We start from the raw sequence: 21,938 nt of genomic DNA, 5'->3' as shown, positions 1-21,938 counted from the left end.
TAGAAACCTTTATTTAAGAGAGAATACTTTACAAGGAGTTCAGGTGACTCAAACAGTAGCACATTCAATCACACTGAAGTGAAAATAAGGTTACAGATGACATCAGACAGGGACAGAATAAATGAATATGTGTATGGAACAAAGTAAGATAGAACAACAAGGGGACATATACAGATTAGCATATATATATCATTAGTCAGAGGTTTCAGGGTTAAAGGTTTCGAAATGACTTAAATATAGGCTGTTACATTTTATGTTAATTACTAACTTAAGTGATTTAAGTAGTGAGTTTAGTTCTAAGAGAAACACTGAGCCTTTGGGAAGTGATCTGGAGAATTTCTGTCTGTGAATAAAGATGGTATGATATAGTATGTGAAGCTGACCACATCCCGAGATAGGCTACCACCTGTATGAGACTGCTGTCACTGAGTGACGTCACTGGAGGCAGTTTGTTCCTCTGCAGTAACAACACCTGGACACATGGTCAGGACACTTTTTAGAGGATGGGCGGTTTAAACTTGACATCATCTTATAGCAGCCTGTGGCCGATTTAAACCACTAAGTATTATATATATTAACCTCAATGAGTCTGTTTCCATGATCTATTACAGAATGTAGAGAGGGTCGAAACTAATAAACCAATAATAATAATTAGAATAACGATAAAGGCATATTTCAGAGGCAGGTCAGCAGGAGTTATTCTCTGCCAGCCGTCCACTACAGAGGCTTGGGAACTCCGTCCTGCGTCTCTGTCTCCCCCTCCTGTCCTCAGCCACAGCCTGCGTTTCCCTCTATTATTTTCCACTCAGTTTCTCGCAGTTTAAAATGGCGGCGTTGAGGAGCGCCGAGTCCCCACCGCCCGTCTTTAACGGAGACACCGTGGAGCGGGAGCCGGGCAGGGAGCAGGGCCTGGAGGAGCTGGGTGCCGGGCTGGACTCCTCCTGCACGTCGGGGATCCCCGGAGGTCCGCAGGATGAGGAGGTATGTTCTATGGCGGCGGGGTAGCGGGTCTAAGCAGGGGACACGGGCTCCGAGCGGAGGTAATTGGATGTAAATGTTCAGGAAACACCGGCTGTAACATGGATCGTGGGGGATGCAGTGCAGGGGGTCGGACGATGCACTAAATGTAAAGGATTGGTGCGCGCGGGGCTCTGCCAGCCCTCGGCTGCCTCTGAAAAGGAAAATGCGACAGACTGATGTAGCGGGAGGGGAAGCTTGTATTCGGCGGAGCCTGTGTTTATTTCGGGCCTGCTTTATTCCATTCGCTCCTGGCTTCGTTTTCCAGGCTCACTGCAGCTGCAGCCTGGTGCGCCAGCACAGCACACACACACCGCTGTTGACGCAACAAAGACACGCAGTTACACGGCTTTCTAATGCATTGTAGTGGACTGTGATGTGGCCAAAGTTTTCTCTCCATCAACCCTCCTCGGAGCTTCATCTCTAACGGCTGATGATGATGATGGAGGTGGAGGCTAACTCAAGTCGTGCCTGTGTTTTATAGTTAGCTCTACAGGCTACTTTTATTTATATTACAGGCTTTACAGTCACCGCCCCCACGTCCACAGACACACACACACACACACACACACGCACACAGGCGGAACCATCACCCAGGCTGTGTCCTCATCATTTAATTCACAGTGACCATGTAGCCTAGCCTGGAAATCTGTGTTCAGTGTGCAGGTTAGAGGCCTCACTGCTGGACCATCACAGCAGCAGGATATTTACAGCCAGATCCAGCAGCATTCAGCATCACACTACTGACAGAAGCTGTCCTGCCCCTGCCCTCACACAGAGATTAACACGTCATGTATCCCATCTATAAAATGAGAAACGTCTCATTCTGTGAGCTACCTCAGACTAATGTGGCCCCTGGCCCCCATTTTAAAGTCCACAGAAGAGTTGTCTCATTTACATGTCAGTTAATAATGCCGTAGTTTTATTGTTAATGTATTTTCAGAGGAATAATTGATACAGAGATGCTGATATACACACAAACACTGGTTAGACATTTAAAAGGCAGTCCAGTGCTGTAATGCTGCACGCCCGTAAAGTTGAGGGACTCACAAGACACAGATTAAAAAATGAAAGAATTCTGTGCTGCACGTGTTGATATATCCTGACTTCAGTACGGTGCATCACCACTGGATCCTGCATTTCCCACAATGCAACCTGTACCACTTTTTTGCCAGACCCTCCCTGCCAGGTAAATGCCCACATTCCACAACTCCACAGACCCCAGTTCATAACATCTACTTCAAGTCCAACCTGATGACATCATTATGACATCAGCGGGTTATTTTCTCTCCGGAGCAGCCACAGAACCACAGAGGGCTACTGTTCCCACAGGTGGAAGAGTGCTGCTCATGATGAGTAAACTTGTTTATGTGTAAAGGTTTGGGTTTCCTCTTAAAGTGAAATGTCAGTTACTAATGTATGTGTTAAAACTGGTGAGGTCCTCTCTGAACCCTTGTGGAAGATGTATTGAAACTAAAATCATGTTTTCTACCTTTGAAACTTTAAAAACCTCCTCAGCAGCAGCAGCAGCAGCAGCAGCATGTGTGGCTGTCTAGTCTGCGCTGCGTGGCTCGACCCGGTGCAGTGATTACACGTCATGAGCCTGACGACAGTGCTGCGCTTCTTATTCTTCTTCTTCCTGCTATTTATTGGTGGATTGCAAACCAAATTTAAAGTTGCATACCACCACCTATTGTATCAGAGTGTGTAGAATTATTCACTGTTATTTCACCAGTACTGATATAGCCAATAGTATACATTTCCCAATATCAGGCTGATGCAGCCCTACTTTTGAGTTTAGTGTTCATCCATCTGACCATGTCCTCTCTCTCAGCCTCTTTGATTCAGCATTAAATCACAACTCCTGTTATTCAGTTAAAATCTTGCCGTGCCCGTTCAGAGTGGACCTGTTCAGAGTGGACCTGTTCAGAGTGGAGCAGCTTTGCAGCTTTCTCTAGAAGCCAGATTCAAACTACTTCTCACTCGACACTCACACATTCATATTCAAACTCAAAGAAGCTGTACCTTATTTATTTATTTATTTATTTATTTATTCATTTATTTATCAATTAATGTAACAATTATTTTTTCAATTAATCTAATGACTAATTTATCATTTTTTTTCTCTACTTGAATTAATACTACTCTCTATAATTCTATAAAATATAATACTCTACTATTAATATAAAACTTAATTCACCCAAAATAATATAAAAACTCATCTTACTAATATTTCTATAGTTCATTCAATCATCTAATCATCATCGTACTTTTGCATTACGATATTACTTATAGACACTATCAGATAAATACTGGACCTCAAATTCAAAAGAACACATTAATTTGATCACTGTATGTCATAGAAACTTTCCCTCAACTGAAATCAGTTGTTTTACATAAATACTTGACTTACTATGGTTATGACATGCATTTATTTTATCACTGGAGTAAAATGCACGTAAGATAATCACTGGAAAACATATTTTTGCATCAGTGTGTGGCAGGGAAAATACAGCACTCTGTAACATCAGTTCAAGCCATTTTCTCACTCAAACACAACCGTTATATTAAACAGAAAATACAAAACAGCTGAATAACAGCGTTAAATTATGCATGGTATAAAGTGAAGCAACCATAACAGCAGCAATACAGAAATTACTCTTAACATGGGGGCGAAAAAACTTTTAAAAAGTTGGGGAGGTGTTTATTTTCCATCTGGGCGTGAGTTGTGTCCTGCTCTGGGGCCAACCCCTTCACCTTTACCAGCAGCAGCCACACAGCACAGGAGAGAGTTCACCTTTGTCTTGAGAAGCAGCTGCCTTTTATTTGCAGACAAACGTAGCCTCCACTGTACATTTAAGTGGCTGCTAAACTGCAGCCTTACCGCTAACTGGCCTCTTGTTTCTCTCTTGTCTCTGCTGCTCCACTGCGCACACTCAACGCTCGCTCGACCACTCGCACCTTACAGAGAGCTGAAGTCACGCCCCTTCAGGTTTCCCTCATGGGACCTTATTTTGGAAAAACTTTGTATGGCAGTGAATGGAGAAAGACAACTAATTATTCGATCCCGCTGGAGTTGTGCCATGAACTACTCATGTGATGTTTGTCAATTTAACAGATCATTTTTTGACTTTAGAAAGTCAGTTTGTCATCAAACTCATGAAATATCAGACTGAGAAATGACATGATTATGAAGACCACACAGCCAACAGTGAAGTTAGTGACGTCGTCTCGTAACTGTAACGTCGTAGAGCTGCTCCTGTATATCAGCAGCTCACAGAACTGAACCAGAACCAGCTCTCCTTTCACAGAACTGCAGTTGTCAATATGAGCAGATTTCTTGTGACATATGTTGAGCATGACGATGTAGTTCAATACAAAACTAGATGATATTTTACTTAAATATAACAAACTATGACTTTGTTGACTTGGAAAATGATCTTTATAATTGCCTGACATCAAAAAAATGATTTGTGTCTCTTCATTCACTACAACACAAAGTCTTTTTGTCGCGTGACTTTGGCTCTCTGTGCACACCCCTCAAACACTGCCCTGCTCTTAAAGGAGCCATGCTACTCTTGTTACACGAAGCTTCCTACTCAGGTACTCCTGCTGCCCACCACCAACTACTGTGAGCTCTGTTTTTGCTGTCTGCTCTTTTTAGAGCATGTTGTGTGAAACAACTCTTCTCTGACTCCCTCTCCCATCCCGTCTGTTACCCGTGTATTTGTGTCTGTATGTTGAGTATATATGTATTTAACACCTAGGTGGCAGCGTCGTCCTCTTGGATGACAGATATCTACTGGAGGTTGTGTTGGACTATTACAGTTTGTTAACATACACTGTGCTTTGCTCTTTAACATAAAATATTAAAGGGTTTTACCAGTGGCTCTTCATGTTTTATCCCATAAGTCCCACAAGTTGTCAATATCTTACCACTGGCTATTTTCCAAAGCATCACTTTTAACTTGATATCCTTCTCTCCAGTAAGCCACTGGCTTCAGTTCATTTGAGTTTCATATGAATATCGCCAAACTTACTACAAAAGGACAAAGCATCATTTATAGCCCTTTTCCCAGAACGGTTTTCTTGAAGTTTTAGTCCCAGGACGGTGTTTCACCTAGGAGTTTTCCAGTAGTGCTGAAGTGCAGGAGTTTTATTTTGCGTCAATAGATGTAATTGAAACATGAAGGTGCTCAGAACAGATTCCCCTGACAGTTTGACTAAACAGAGTCACTACTTCATGATGCCTTGTGGTGAACTTCAGAAAAAGCAAAAGTTAATTGACACAGATTGAAATGAATTTAGTGAACCGTAGTTGTATCCTTCCTTAAACATTCGACCTGTTCTGCTGTCTCAGCCTTTTGTCAGATTATGGCAGTTTTACTTTGGAATGATGGCAAACATGAACATGGACAAGTTGCAGTCAGTGTGTGTGATAAAGAGGCTCAACGCTTAATGAAATGCTTCAAGACCCACCCAGACAGCCTGTTTCCTGTGGTTGGTCTTGCCTCTGCTCCTCTCTCCTGCTCTCACCTCTCTTTACATACTTTCTGTTGTATGTAGGTCTGTAGGCCTGTCAACACTGGCCAAAAGTTGTGATGTGGTAAAAAAAAATATATATATATCATATTACGATTATTTTGACAGGCATTGCGATATGATTCACCTTTAATAGGAATAATCATTTTTGCGTCACAATTTTCATTTTCACTGAAAACTATTAAGATAATGATGATGTGTCATTTGTTGGGGTCTGTTTTCTTCCATCAGGAGAAGGAGATTTGTATGTCAGAACATCTCTGCAGCACAACAGCTGCCATTATAATGCTGTTTGTCACATTTTACCAGCAAATTTTAGTTTCTTGCAATCTGGAAATTGCACTTAGCCATGCTGGGATTTCTATTTTATTGCGATTGATTAATTTAAATTGAGTTAAAAAAATCTGAAATTTTATTGTATGATGAACATATGGAACATTTCATTATTAGCCTTGAGAATTATCTCCATTTTACTACACACACATCAAAAGCTAATCACTCTGCCAATACTCACGAGGAGAAAACCCAGTCGCTTTAGGATTTTGTAGGGTTTTTTTGGGATTGTAGCGCCCTGATTGCCAGAATCTTGTGTTATGAAGACTGCAATCCGAGTTATGAGGCGTAATGTTTTCTATTTTGAAATACATTTTCTGTTGAGCAGTGAATTGATGTTGAACAGTGTAGCTGGAGATTATTTGCAGTGATCCTGTCCACAGAGGAGTGTTTTAGTGTGGCTGATCTCCCTGTTGTTGACATGGTTGGTGGCAACAAGTTCTTTGGCCAAGTTAAATGGGAACTTTGATGACTTTCAACTGGCTTTGTATCACTACAGTGTTTGTAGTTTATGCAAATGAACAATATTAAACCGCTCTCCATTTCGCCCGTACCCAGAGCACCCCACTTTTTTGCCGTCAAAAATCCTCCAAATGACTCGATACCCATCATCTGCTGGACTTTCGAGCTGTTGTATCAACCACAGATTTTTTGTTCTGCATTTTGTAAGCGTGCATCCATGGACACAGAGTAATGTCAGGTCACGAGAGAGAGCCGCCCCTCTTTCTTATCAAAAAATTATTTGTCTCTCGCCATTCACTGCCATACATATTTTTCAAATATAATGTCCCGCGGTGGTCCACGGGAAAGGGAGGGGCTTCTCCTCTCTATGTGGGAGGAGTGCACGATGTGGTCTCAGTAAGCTTTGATTGGTCCTGGTCCAATGTGTGGTCTACCATGGCAAGAATTTCTGACTGCCTGATGTAACACAGTCACCATTTTGAAACGCAGTAATGAAGTGTAGTTCTGTTCCTGGCATCATCAGCAGTGCCCTGTCACACTATCTTGGGGGAGGCTGAAGGTCCAATCTATAGACTTCCAATCCAGTTTATTCATCTAAAGTCTAAATTTGTTAACATTGTTTGGTGTGTTTCCCCGCAGATCTGGAATATCAAACAGATGATCAAGTTGACACAAGAACACATAGAGGCTCTTCTGGACAAGTTTGGAGGAGAACACAATCCTCCTTCCATATATCTAGAGGTAAGATCGGTTTGGCTTTCATGAAAATAATTACTAAAAAGAAATCTCATGAATGTTGCTTCAGGCATTGATGCTGTCCGTGCTCTTGTGTGTGTCGTCTCTGTCAGGCCTATGAGGAGTACACCAGTAAACTGGACGCCCTGCAGCAGAGGGAGCAGCAGCTGCTGGAGGCTATGGGCAACAGTACAGACTTCTCCTGCTCTCCTTCTCCCACGCCAGCCCTTTTGGAGGTCAAGATGGAAGGTTGTGGGGTTGGAGGGGCCTTTCCCTCAGCCCCCAGCACCCTGGCTGTCCTTCAGACCCCCACAGACGCCAGCAGGGCCAACCCTCGCTCCCCTCAGAAGCCCATCGTCAGGGTCTTCCTGCCGAACAAACAGAGAACAGTGGTATGTAGAGGAATTAAGAAAAAAAGAAGGAAAGTTAAAAACACCAGCACACAACTGTCTTTATTTGATTGGATATGAATTATTTCAACCACAGATGGTCTTCCCCAGGTAAAGGTAAAGAAGTTCACCTGTATTTGTTTGTGATGAAATGTCTCCTGGTTGGATAACCTGCTTCATTTACACCAGGACAGTGTTACCAGTGTGTACCTCTCAAGACAGCCACAGATCAGTTGTGATCAGATCACACCCCCACATGTCCAGGTCTGCCCAATCACATGAAGACAGTAATGTAAGAGAAGTGTTTAAATCTAAATGTATTCATGCCAGTCAGGAGGTGATGCAGGTGTGTTCAGCTCTTCACTTTCATGTGACGACCGTCTGCAGTTACATGAAATGAAATTGATTTCTTGTACATTAATAACATTTTTCTCTCTCCTTCATCAGGCTACACTGCATAGTGTGTTTGCTTACATGCACACCACTTGCATACTGTTAGCTTGAAAATATACATCACAGCAGAAAGCAGGAGCAGAAGCACTTTTGAACCATGTTATACTGTATGTATATAGTATCAAACTTCTCTGATGACTGCACAACCACAGCCTGCTGCCCTGTGAACTGTGCACTGTGCACTGTTTACAGGCATCTGTTAATATTAGCGATTAGCACTATTTTAAAGCCATTCCTCTGCTTCAGCCATTATCCTGTGTTGAAGGGTCATGTGGAGGTGTGGCTGTGGTAGGATAACAGAGCGCCAGCACAGCTGTGACCAGCTGACCACCTGCCTCTTAAAGAAATGTGCATGAATGTATAAAATGAGAAAAAAAAGTAGTGCAATGAATGTATCAAAATGTAACGCAGTAAGGGTGATTCTTCTCTAAAAATCTACTCAAGTAAGAGTAAAAGTATGCTGCATGTAAACTACTCCAGAAACTAGAATTTACATCCAAAAAGTTACTCAAGCACATGTAACAGAGTAAAAGTAACACATTACCACCCCATTCTGCCATTCTAACACACTGCTCCTTGATCTGCTGCTTTGGTGACCAAAGACAACCTGCTTCAAAATTCAGGATCAAATTGTCACAGTAGGACTGCTGCTACAACCCTCATCTACAGACCAACCAACAGAGGTGGCTAGTGTCAAGAGAGCCCAACCCAGAGAGTCACAATGGCAACATTTATGGGAGATGCGCCGTACGTTACAAGAAATTTAAAAGTGAAAATATTTTTCAATTCGAGTCATTGCTGACTACTGCAAAGCAATTTGATATTGAACACAGGCCAGGTTTGATGGGCAGTGAAAATCTAAACAGAATCCCTGCGAACAAGTTTTTCCACTGTGGCTCTGACTGAGGAAAAGGAAGTTTAAACATCTGTCCAGTATACAGTCACTGGTGCACTGAGATCACATGGCCGGATCTTGAGGCCTAAGCAGCCTGAGCTGCACAGGTGAACATTAGTTTCATTGTATATTTTTACAGGAAGGTTTTTCTGTGTTTTGGCTCTCTGCAGGTCGATGATCAGTGAAGGGCTGTAACTTACAAACTATCAATCAATCAACTAAACTTCAATTAATTGATTATTAATCTGATTTTATTAATTTTATCATTTCCAGCATTTAAAAAACAAAACAAAACAAAACAAGGTATTCCTTCATGTTCAATTATCTTTCAAACAACTGGACATGGTAAATACAGACCAGGTTGCCAGCACACCTGAAACCATGTCCACCAAGATCAATGGCTGCAAGGAACATTCTCAGTCCAACTCTGCAGTTGAAAGTTTCAACATCCAAACTGAAGTGGTTGCATCAGCTCATTTCCTCTCTGATATCAGCCTTCTCAGCTCTACCATGTCAGCTCAGTGAGTGTCGCTGTGCTGTGTTCAGGTCCCGGCCCGCTGTGGGATGATTGTGAGGGACTCGCTGAAGAAAGCTCTGATGATGCGAGGCCTCATTCCAGAGTGCTGTGCAGTGTACAGGATACAGGACGGGTATGTCTGTTACTAACATTCTGTCCTACATGAAGAGGACCAGAACACACTGTAGAGGAGACTAACCAATAATCCATATAATGGTGCACAGAGGTGGAAAGAGTTACAGAGTAATGTACTTTTTTAAAAGTACTGTTACATGAAAGACATTTTGTTGTGTGTAAAAATATACTGGGAGTAATGTCAGAATCAGGTCATTTTGGGTGTATTCTTGAGTAAACATTTCTGTGTTAAAGTTGTAAAAGGGAAAGGGAGAGAGAAAACATGTTTTATGATGATATATGATATAAGTACTGCTGTCGAGGTTACAAATGAAATTGTGTTAAATGTCAATTGAATCAATGAAAGCGTGACATAGTAGCTGTAGGATGTGCTGGGGTTCTGCTGGGTACCGTCATGGTTCCGTTTACACAACTAGATGTGATGATGGTTAAACCAACATCAGTGTGAGGTGTAGACAGTTCCCCTAACTCTCCACTTCCTGTTTCAGAGAGAAGAAGCCAATTGGCTGGGACACGGACATCTCCTGGCTGACAGGAGAAGAGTTACATGTAGAAGTGTTGGAGAACGTGCCGCTCACCACACACAACTTTGTGAGTACTATTAGACAGAATCTCACAAAATGACTCGATGACAGATACATTTGATGACGTAATATACTAATCATATTGCTCAGCCTTACTTGGTTCTGATTGTGTGTGTGTCTGTGTGTTTGACTGACAGGTGAGGAAGACCTTCTTCACACTGGCCTTCTGTGACTTCTGCAGAAAGCTGCTGTTCCAGGGTTTCCGCTGTCAAACCTGTGGCTACAAGTTCCACCAGCGCTGCAGCACAGAGGTTCCCCTCATGTGTGTCAACTATGACCAACTAGAGTAAGTGACAGACAGGGGAGGGACCATGGTGCAGGAATGAAGAATTCATGATCTTAGATTGTGCTTGTTATAGAGTGCTTGAAATGGGCATTACAGGTACTTATTACTCGGTACCACCTCTTTCTAACTATGAAGTTATGGTACATGTCAGGAACAACAGGTATTTTTCATGCAACAACAAGACACAATATGTGCCCCTGTGTTCTGTTTATCCCCGGTAACCACTGAACTAGTCGCCACCACCAGACTCCCTTACAAATGTGTCTGGAGTGTTTTTTTAAGAGTTGTTGAGAGAGGAGAAACGTAACAAATGGTTTACGGCAAATTCCAAATCATTTGTGACTTCTTGTAAATAAGGCAGTGAATGCAATATATTAAGTTGTTTCTTTTCTGTAAAAAGCTGTGTGAACACAGTGTTACACTGATTTTACCATTTGCACCAAATGTATGAAAGAAGACAACATTTTATTGACATTAAAATAAAATGTCAAATTTTACAAATGCATGAAAAAATAACCAATACAGGCTACATCTGTGATGGCTGTTGAGTCCCCAGACAGAAGAACTGCTCAGTTTTGTGAGTTGATGAGTTAGGAGAGTCTTTATACATGTTTTGAAACGCTGTCTCTGACAGATATTTAATTATTTTGCCCTTCTTTTTAATTTAATCATTGTTATACATTGAGCTCTTTCTTGCTTTGTTTAAAAAACATTGAGTCTGTTTTAACGTGTTTATTTCCATATAGAGCAGAGAAGTGAGATCTGAGCACAAGTGGTCACTCGAGTAGTTGTTGAGATGTAAGATGAGAGTAAATGTAGTGTGTGAACTGATGGACCGAGAGCTGTTCACTTGTGATTGGATCACTCGGGACAAGATTTTCAGGTTCATACTTTTATTTGGGGGTCCTAGTAGAATAGGTTTACATACTTTTTAATTTCAAAAAACACATTATTTTTCTCATATGATGCATTGCTGCAGCATCCCATTCACACACTGTGGGCCCTTTAGATGTCCAAGTCCTGCTGCGCCTCCCTCTGTGTGTGTGTGGATCTCAGTCCCTGGATCAGATGGGAGGGGTCATAAAAGTATCATCCTGATCACTAACGGTGGGATGAGAGGGTGAAATACGTCCTTAATGAGGAAAATATTAATGACATGACCTGCAGTGATCCTCCAGCAGCAGGAACAATATGTGTATCTGTACATTAACACGAGGAACAGCTGATAAACTTCATTGATTATTTAAAACTGCTGACTCGTTCCCTTTGGAGAGTTTTTAACTACAGCTTTTAGTTTTGTTGATTAAATGTGCCACGATATTTGTCACAGTGACATGACTGTGTTCATGGAAATGTTTAAAATAACTGAAAGCAGCCTCTCAAATCATCACATCAGAGTGTATGAACGGTGTGAACCCGCTGTGTAGGAGCATCTAATGCGTCCTGTAAATATCAGGAAACAGACTGCAGCTGTGACTTCAGACCAGCTTTTTGTTGGTCTGTGGTGCTGTCGCTTTCTGCTGCCTCAAGAGAGCAATCCTCCATCAGTGGGCCTGACCACACCTCACTTTAAGACCAACACACCCAGGGGAGCACAGGTGGGTGCAGGTACATTTGCAACGTGGGCGCTGGGTGTGGAAATGACAACTGTGTTAATGCACTAATGTCTGAAAACAGCTGGTAACCATGGCTGCGGGCCAGCCATATATATTTTATAATATCTAAAATTGTATATTTACATAACGCCTGTTACATAGTGACGCACATAAGTTACGGAATTAAAGGCTTGACTCCAAACCAGGCGTTTCAGGCAGTGCAGGAGCAGTGTTCTGTGGGAGTAACTCCTTTTAGCGTGGAAGAAAAAGCAACAACCCAAAAAAGCACAATATGACCTCTTTATCAAAAAGTGGAACTCTAAAGAATTGATACATCGGAGTGAACCTCACAAGTATGTAAGGTTTTGTCCCTGTGAAATGGTTAACCTTGATGATTTGTGTTCTGCAGCTTGTTGCTAGTGTCCAAGTTCTTCGAGCATCAGCGATTCACACAGGAGGAGGTCTCCTCAGAGGGAACCACCCCCGTGTCTGAGGCCTGCCCGTCACTCCCCCCATCTGACTCCACTGGGTGAGTTCTGCACCTTCTCACCCCTCTGAGGGACAGGAGAGGCAGGGGGAGAGGGGTGACGCTAACAGATGATAAGAATAGTTATAATTAAAAAAGTCTTGTTTCTGCTTGCTGACATTGATTACCATCTCCCACGATGCAAAGAAAGATTGTCACAATAATAGATAATAAATAAATAATTACTGTTAGAGTGATAATGAACATACCCTTTTCCTTGTTTTGTGTTGTACAGGCTTAAACGATGGCATGATCTTTTAAACAGTTTCTGTATGCATGGCTGTATTTAACCTGCAAAATATTTCAATTTTCTAAAAAGAGTAGGCCACTGATGCTTTTAATCGATAAATTAACATTTTCTTCAGGTGGGCATTCCTCCAAACCAATCAGTGCAGTGTTCTCACATTTCTCACCCCTATCCTCTGTGCATGCCTAGGAACAAGTGGAGCATCATCCTCCTCTAATACAGTTTTATACCAAAATTGGTCTGTATATGTCGCTTTTTTAAACGCATGAGAAACAGGCAATTTAGTCCTTCCACATTACCAGTAGATGAGTTTGCCTTTTTGTGGTGTGTCGCATTCAGTTTCATTATGTGCCAGAATACAGGGAACAGTGGAAGGCAACAGACGATAGACCTCATCAGACTACATTCACAGGACGTTAAAACTTGTTTAAAGAAGTCTTAGATGTCAATAACATTCTGAATTAAACCTTTTTTTCCTAAGCTGGTGATTGACGTATCTAAAGATGAGACATCTCACTTCTTCCTCATCTTTGTTGAGATGTGCACATGCAGAGTATTGATCTGATACTGACAATGTGACGGTGGTTACTTTTTAATATCTTTTACTTCAGTCTCTCTTCCAAACTCCGCCCAGACTGAATGATGTTCGAGCTGCTTGAACAGAGACAGATGAAAAAGTATTAACAAGTGTAACATGCTCCCCCTCTGCTGGCCAGGACATGCAACTGTGGCTGATGCTTGGCCTCTTGCTTTCCAGGTGAAAGCGGTCTGGCTGATTCTGGATAACCAATAAGGGGGTAGGGCACTAGGCTGTCTCTCTCCCTCCATTCCACCTTCTGAGCAGAGACTCAGTCAGTCAGCCTGGAGGCCGGCTGTGGTATTATATTTAGTTTTATGTTTATCTGATGGGTGTGGTAGTCCTGTTTGCGTGGCTTTGTTTCAGTGAGGTTTAGTTGTTTCTTTGTGTTAGGGTAGACGGTTAGTCCCCAGCTCTGACGGCCTTGGTGGGTTGCTCTGGGAGGCTGCCCATCAGTTTGTTTGATTGTTTGGGGTTTTTCCGTTTGTTTGGTTGCTGATAAATTCATCTAAATGATCTTTTAAACTGCAACTGGACTTGATGGTTTGCGTTAGACCTCTTTAGGTGTACCTCCCAAAGGGGGTCGTAACACAAGCCAGCGTCCTAACTTCAACACAAGGGGTGCACATTTGCATGTCCTCCCAGGTGTTGTGTTTTCACCACAGCTGATCAGAGATGGTACTAATAAACACCCGTGACTACTGCAGAGTCATCTGACCTGGATATGAATGCACATTGTACCCTATAAGATTGAAGACAAAAGGCAGATGTTGGTGGGTCCAGTGTGAAAGGGATAGTATTGTATTTCTCCAGTGTACCCTTACCCCTTGTGCTCCTTACCCTCCACAGCCCACCATGGAGGGTAAGGAGCCTATTCACTCAGTACATAGTAGCTGCTGTTTTGTTTTTCTGACTCTGTTCATTAAGCAAAGAGATTTAATGTGCATAGATATGAGTACAAATGTCAAATTTTCACAAACAAATATAATCTTTTCAGGTCTATGTGCCACACCACTGTGTCCCCGTCCAAGTCCATACCCATCCCGCCCAGTTTCCGGCCCAACGAGGAGGACCACCGCAACCAGTTTGGCCAGCGTGACCGTTCGTCCTCCGCCCCCAATGTCCATATCAATACCATCGAACCCGTCAACATCGATGTGAGTCTGCTCTCACTAACGTTTTCATCCTCACTTACACTGCAGGAAAACTCAAACATGGCTATTTTTTTTGAATACATGTGCGAAACCATGGAGCAGAATAATACAAGATCGGCACCAGCACCAAGGCTGTCACTGTTCATGGAGTACAGGTTCAGATACAGACTGTCAGGACAACAGGCCTGTAGAGAACAGACAATAATCAGGTTCAGCACAGACACAGACCCACTTTAAAGAACTAACTCTCCACCATGGAGCTGGTAGCAATGTTACTGTGGCGTTCAGCCATGCTTGTTGTTGCTGCTGTGCGTAACAGTATGACATCATTACATCATCAAGTCAGATATCGTCATTATCACAATATTAAGTAGTTTAACTGGTCCTTTAAAGGTTCTTTCACACCTGAAAGTCTGGACCAATGTCCGAACCAAGATTCATGTTCGTGTCATCCGGTTAGTTTTGGTTTCACACTAAAATTATTCAAACTTAAGAACTTTACGTGACATACCTGCCACCACTGATTAGACATTTAGAGTGTTCAGTCATGTGACGCATTTATTTTCTCTCACTGCACAAACCCCTCATCCCAGCCAGCATGCTGCCAGTGATTTATGCCAGAAAAATGTATATGGACACGAGATTCTGCACTCTGCATTTTTCTAGTAGTCTAGTAGACTCAGATAGAAGTTTAAATAAACTCAACTCTTCAGTGCAAGTTGCGGAGCAGCATTGCTCATAAATATCACACTTTGCTTCGGCAACAAACGCAGGTGCTTGAAATGCTGTTCTGCTCCTCCCCTACTCGTCACACGTAGAGCTGATCTTGAAACTAACCTCCTGAATTTATAAAGTATGGCTTTTATGTGTTCCTGCTTAAGCAGGATGTTGCATCTTCTGCAAGAATGAAGTTAAAAGGATCTTAGACTTGCGTGGTGATGTGTGGGGAGCGGTCTCTATGCCACCTGTATGTATGTGCCTGCATAATCAGCAGCTCTGAGGAATCAATACATAAAAACACGATCACATACAGCAGTGACTCTATTTCTAATAGGTCAGTAGTGCGTTTCCTTACCGCTTGTGGCACACGAAGAAAATGGAACAGATGCCGAAACAATCGCTGCAGATTTCGAGCCGGCCAAAGAGCTCTGCACAGGGTGCAGTATACTCTGTCCAGACAACCCAACTGGTTATGGGCGCCGACAGAAGGCTGACAGCACTTAGATGCAGTGCTAGCCCACTGAAAGCACTGAGGCAGGAGCACCACGCACACCATCGGGGCGTATACAATATTTTACTATGGACAGGACTGCTCTTGCATGTCAAAGCAACCTTATAACATCTCATATTTTGTGAAATGAAATGAACCATAGTTCAGTTTGATCCAGACTGAGACCACCTCTTTCGGTCGGACCAAGGTTCGGCTGTTTGGTGCGGACTGTGGTCTGGGGGAGGTTTTACACCTGTACATTTGGTTAGTATCAAACTAAGAAGTCAGAAAGTCCAGACCAAATGAGGTGAAAACACCCTCAGTACTTCCAGTATTGGCACTTCCCAAGAGTGCTGCAGCTGTGAACTTTTGAGTAAACTGCAATGTTGTTAATGGTGTTTGTGAAATGTGTTTATATTATTAATTGTCCTTCATCCTTCCTTTCAGGATCTGATTCGAGATCATGGCTTACCGAGGTCAGATGGAGGTAAGGGTCAAAGTGGAAACTTCTGCCTCATTCTGTGGTTTTTTTCCCACCATCCTGCGTCTGCGTGCTATTGGTCTTTTGTGTGTGTGTGAAGTTCAGACCCGTGAAGTTGAGTCAGTTCTGTTTAGTTCTGCACCCCAGCAGTCACTGAGAGCAATAGGTGAGGACACATACTTCTTCAAATCTGTGGGTCAGGGTTTCTGGAAGAGCCAAGCTTCCACTTCAGCAGACCTCGTTCTCTTGTTTCTTTCTTTGAGTAGTCTTACTGCTTGGAGGAATATGTAGCTAATTCATTTTTGAGCTTCATTACAAAAGTTTAGTGAAAATAAAATCATCAAGCTGTTTGTAAATCTGGAGGCCTGTTGTGGTCTGAAATAACTGTAGTGCAGAAACAGGGTATCAGCTGGTAATTAAAAGAACTGATGTGAATACAAAAGTGTCATTTGACATCACCATTAAACTTATTAGTATCCACTCCAACAATCATCAGCATCTCAAGAGATTTTAGTGGCTTTCCTTGCTGAGCAATTTCTGTTTGTGTATGAATTAAACATAAAGGTAAAACTTGTGAAAGTTTTTTTTCCATTAGTACCACTGGTGCTCCTTACTGAGCACCAGCACAACATTTAGAAGTACCACTTAAAATAAATCCTTTAGTGATAGACAGTTTCCAGAAATAACAATGTTCTGTTTTATTTTGAAGGAAAAGGTCACAAAATGAAGTAGTAGTCATTTTCCATGACTTTATAAAAGGAGGCTGTAGCATCTCCTAAAACCAGATATTATGCAAACCATCAATAGATAACAAGAAGTTCAACTCTATACACAGTGTTTCAATGATAGTGTTTTCACCTCTCTAACTAGGATACAGGCTGAGAAGAGGATGTATGTTTTGGTCTCCATTATTAGATTCCTTGTGATTTGGACCATATTCCATAAACGCATTGAGATAGACAAAGTTTTTCAAGTGTCCCACTGAATCTAAGTAACAGACATCAGGGTCAGCTGACCCTGGAGAGAGTTCATAAGGTCAGTGCCATTATTGCTGTGTACAGTGACACTTGTGGGCAATTTATATAATAGGATGTGTGATTTGGTTAAAGCTCTTGATTATCAAATAGATCTGATAACTAGAGATTGCTCTTAATTATTTTAACTGTAATTAAAAAAAAAAGAAGTTTTAATTGCTCTGCTGGCCACTATTTGCAAGTTGCACTGATGCTCCTCGTGATAAAATGTAGGGGCACAAAATGCAACTAAATGGTCACATTGTGCAGCATTTGTTAGTCTGTGTATTTTTAACTTTGGATAGAGCCAGGTTAGCTTTGTTTGTTTGCAAACAAATGTGAGATTCATATTTATCTTATCATCTCACTTCTGGAAAGAAAACAAATAAATGTTGACAATGAAATGTATTTTTGATATCCTAAAGTTAAATTTAGGAGTGTGAAACCTGCAGATACCCTGACAAACAGAGCTAAAACAACATGCTAAAAATGAAGTGTGGTAGGAGGACTCCATCCAGAAGCTCAGCTGTAGCCATGGACAGTAGTTAGCTAGAGGTGAGAGGGGCAGGGTGAGTAGCAGTGATGGTCTGTCTGTTTCTCTTTGCCCTGCAGCCCCCCCGACCCACCCCGCCCGCTGCTTGAGGAAGCACCGAACACGGACCTCAAGCCCCCTCCTATACTCCTACCCCAATGACATAGTGTTTGATTTTGAGCCCGAGCCTGTTTTCCGAGGTAGTTAGGCCTCTGTGTGTTCCTGTGTCCTTCACCCCCCCACCACCTCCCCCACTCCCCACACACCAACCCCAGCCCTGTGTCACATCCACTGTGTGTCCCCCTCTTTCACTCTCTTTCCCCTTTATGTCCACACATGCTCCTCTATCACACACTTGACTTACAGCTCACAGGTTACACAGAGATCTCACAGCTATTCTGATCACACACAACTCTTTATGTGGTGGTGGTTTGATTCCTGTAATGCTCCTTTTGATCAAGTAATGTTAACTATAGTGAATTAGTAATCAATAACTGCACTAGTTCTTTAAAGTGCCATATCTACGGCAGTGTGACAGCACACACATAAATACTTAGATTGCTGCTTGGTATTAAAAGAGGACAGTATGGCTTAAGATTAGATGCATCTTTATTGATCCCTGTAGGAGAAATTCACTTCAGGTATTTCAGGTATTTAAAGTGTAAGTTCATCAAAAAACACATCATTCACTTACTGGATCTACTTTCTACTGATGAAATATTTCCAATTAAAACTCTAGAAGATGTGTTCTGACAGCTACTTTTTTCTGATGCTTTTGCCATTTAATTGCAATTCTTTTCGATATATAGTGTATTCTATATCTACTAAATATTCAAATCTTTAAAGAAGAAATAAACTGCAGTCCTGTTTTGACATTTGCTGCCCGACCAAAAAAAAAAGTCACACACTCTAATATTTCATTGGACCGCCTTTAGTTGCATTAATTTTTGCCAGGATCTTGTATTGATGATGGGAGAGTCGGGTCGCTGCGTAAAGTCTTCCCCAGTACATCCCAAAGATTCTCAATGGGGTTCATAGGCTTGTACAGTAGGCACTAGGCATGATGGGTGCATCACTTCATCCGCCTCTCTTCTTACCCTGATGCGCCCATCACTCTGGAACAGGGTAAATCTGGGCTCATCAGACCACATGACCTTTTTCCATTGCTCCAGACACCAATCTTTATGCTCTCTAGTAAATTGAAGCCTTATTTTCAGATTAGCCTCACTGATAAGTGGTTTTCTTTGGGCTATGCAGCAGTTTAGTCCCAGTCCCTGAGTTCTCTTCACATTGTGCGTGTGGAAATGCTCTTACTTTCACTATTACATTTTTACCATTTGATTTCACCAAATGTTTAAGTGATCTCCGATCACGATAATTAAATAACAAGATTTTTTCCGACTGCAATTCTTCCTCGAAGATGATGGTTCACCACTATCCTTCCAGGTTTTAATAATGCGTTGGACAGTTCCTAACCCAATTTTAGTAGTTTTAATAATCTCCTTAGTTGTTTTCCTTACGTGATGCAGGCCAATAGTTTGACCCTTCTGAAACAGAGTAACATCTTTGCCAGGACCACAGGATCTGTCGTCCGACGTGGTTGTTTAAGAAATGAGAAGCTACTCACTGCATCAGTTAGCGTTAAAAAAGTTGTTGGCATCAAGTTGATACATATTAATCACTGCAGTAATTATCCAGTGGAAGGCTCTTACCTGTTTGCTTTGTTAAATCCAGGCAGTGACTTTTTCTTTTACGTGTGTGTGTGTGTGTGTGTGTGTGTGTGTGTGTGTGTGTGTGTGTGTGTGTGTGTGTGTGTGTGTGTGTGTGTGTGTGTGTGTGTGTGTGTGTGTGTGTGTGTGTGTGTGTGTGTGTGTGTGTGTGTGTGTGTGTGTGTGTGTGGAAAAGAATCACAGTATGTTTAAGTTTATTGTTTTATAAAACCAAACTAATGTAATGAAGTTACTTTTGACAAAACTTAATATCTGACCGATGACTACCAAAGAATGCGGTTAATGACTCTGCACTTGAGCTGCTAACATTGAGCTAATGTTAGCTTCACAGATTAACAAATCAGAATCAGAAATACTTTATTATCCCCGAGGGGAGATTGTTTACGTTACGGCTGCTCCCATTCAAAGTTCAGAATATGCAGCAGAAATAATAATAATAATAATAATAATAATAATAATGATAATGATAATGATGATAATAATGATGATGATAATAATAAAGTTGAAAACTGTGTCAGAGCGAGGAGTTGAACAGTTTGATAGCCACAGGCAGGAATGATTTCCTGTGGCGCTCTGTGGTGCATCTTGGTGGGATCAGTCTAGTGCTGGATGTACTCCTGTGGCTGACCACCATGTCATGGAGTGACTAACTAACACTAAACTAACTAACTGACTAATTTACAATTCTGAATTGTACAAGTTCTGATTCAGAGCTTTTAAGCCAACCCACTATATTAATGTCAGCATGTGCATTCCAAACAGGCATGCTGTGAATGAGCCGACTGCTCGGCCTGCAGTATCGCTGCTTGCAGCTTACTCATCAACCTGCAGACATTCCTCTGGCAAACGCAGCCGATCCAGGCCCAAAGCTTAAGACGTATACATCTGCCACCAGTTCTTTCTCTTTTTCTATAAACTCTATTAACAAAACCACTACATTACAGTACGCCAACAGTTTTAGAGAACATAATTACTATTGATAAAATTATAATGCTGAAGCTAGATGGCTAGTTTTAGCTGGTTCCCAGGGCATTAAAGGGATAAGCTGTCTTTATTCACAGAAGGTAGTGAGCCAGTGTTGGCTTCAAAACATTAACAGCCCTATTTAAACGATCTGTGGCACACATGCGTTTAGAGTGTGCCCAACTCCCATTCGCTAGTTAAACGGCAGGTAATCTGGGTGCAAGGTAAGGCGCACAGTGGAAGAGGGTCGTATTTAGACTCTTAATTAGTCATGAGTGTGTTTTTCAGACCAATCTGAGTGTCATCTCCCATTCTCTTTAAGAGCCAGGTGCGCTAGGTAAATTGTCAATTGTAATATAAATTGAAGTACTACATTTAAATAACTTTAAAATTGCTGATTGTGCCAAGCCAGGATTGTTGGTCTTATTGTAAACTGTCAGGTTCCTATTTGATCAGCAATATAAAATCCTATAAGTAGTCTCTAACAGTGGACTTTGGAAGTCTAGATTATTAAACCATTAATTGCCATCCAACCAAGCGCCCTCACTTCTCCTCTGCATGTGACCAAACACACACACAACTGATACAGATGCCTCAATCCCTGTCCTCGCCCAAACGTCCTCTTTCTTTCTTCTGCTTTCTCTCAATTTCTCTTTTTTTTTTTAAACCACTGTTTCTTATCCTCCTCACCTCTCCTCTATTGTTTCCCTTCTTTTCATTCCCGATCCCCCTCCAGGCTCTACCACAGGGCTGTCAGCCACACCTCCTGCCTCTTTACCTGGCTCTCTGACGAATGTCAAGGTTCCACAGAAGTCGCCATGCCAACAGAGGGAGCGCAAGTCGTCGTCCTCATCTGAGGACCGCAATAAAATGGTGAGAGGTTGTGACGGATGACAGCATTTTTCTAAAGGTCATTGTCTGTGTTCTTGTGCTGACTGAGTGTCCTGTGTAACAGAAAACCCTGGGGAGAAGGGACTCCAGTGATGACTGGGAAATCCCTGAGGGTCAGATCACTCTGGGTCAGAGGATAGGTTCTGGATCCTTTGGAACTGTCTTCAAGGGCAAGTGGCATGGTAAGACCAATGCAGTATTCTTTCACACCCTCTAGGCATCAACTCATCAATCATATGAATAATAATAATAATTGTTTTTTATTTAAATCAGCAAAGCCAAGTTAGACTCGGCTATATTACTTTAATATGACAAACGAGTAGAGTTTGTTGACACTCAGTCTGTTATCTGTGCCTGTAGTCAAAATTCAGTCCAACTCCAACTCCAGCCTGCCCCACAGAACCCACCTCGAACAGTATTCAGCGTATGCAGCTTTTTCATTGGTGAAACATGATGTGGTTCCCGTGGAGCCTTAAAAAGCCTTTTAAACATGTCAAGTTGTTTTTGTGGTGTTTGTTTTTCATTTAAGGTTTAAACGAGTGCCTCATCTCAGTCCCTCTCTACGCTCTGCTAACAGAAAGTAACAGTAGCCTAGCCTAACCTAACATAAACTAAAGAGCAGCTTTCAGCACAATGCACAGCTTCCACAGAGCCTCTTTCCACATATTTAT

General features: G+C 42.0%; 1 protein-coding gene across 2 annotated transcripts in view; it reads left to right on the top strand.

The window, feature by feature from the left end:
• The first annotated feature begins 810 nt into the window (after positions 1–810).
• The window catches only part of braf (B-Raf proto-oncogene, serine/threonine kinase), a 36,281-nt gene continuing 15,153 nt past the window's right edge, over positions 811–21,938 (top strand). The window contains exons 1-12 of one of the 2 annotated variants that reach the window (XM_084345382.1): positions 811–981; positions 6,994–7,095; positions 7,203–7,481; positions 9,373–9,476; positions 9,967–10,069; positions 10,200–10,348; positions 12,353–12,472; positions 14,291–14,450; positions 16,105–16,144; positions 17,764–17,883; positions 21,113–21,249; positions 21,332–21,449. In XM_084345382.1, the coding sequence (XP_084201508.1) occupies positions 826–981; positions 6,994–7,095; positions 7,203–7,481; positions 9,373–9,476; positions 9,967–10,069; positions 10,200–10,348; positions 12,353–12,472; positions 14,291–14,450; positions 16,105–16,144; positions 17,764–17,883; positions 21,113–21,249; positions 21,332–21,449 (1,588 nt within the window). In that variant the 5' untranslated portion in view covers positions 811–825. The remainder of the gene's footprint in view (positions 982–6,993; positions 7,096–7,202; positions 7,482–9,372; positions 9,477–9,966; positions 10,070–10,199; positions 10,349–12,352; positions 12,473–14,290; positions 14,451–16,104; positions 16,145–17,763; positions 17,884–21,112; positions 21,250–21,331; positions 21,450–21,938) is intronic. The other variant, XM_084345381.1, reaches the window with a different exon arrangement.

Source organism: Pagrus pagrus (assembly GCF_965226575.1).
Source record: "Pagrus pagrus genome assembly, chromosome: 23".
Taxonomy (NCBI): Eukaryota; Metazoa; Chordata; class Actinopteri; order Spariformes; family Sparidae; genus Pagrus; species Pagrus pagrus.
The sequence above is the reverse complement of the archived record's forward strand: the minus strand, read 5'-3'. Positions and strand labels throughout refer to the sequence as shown.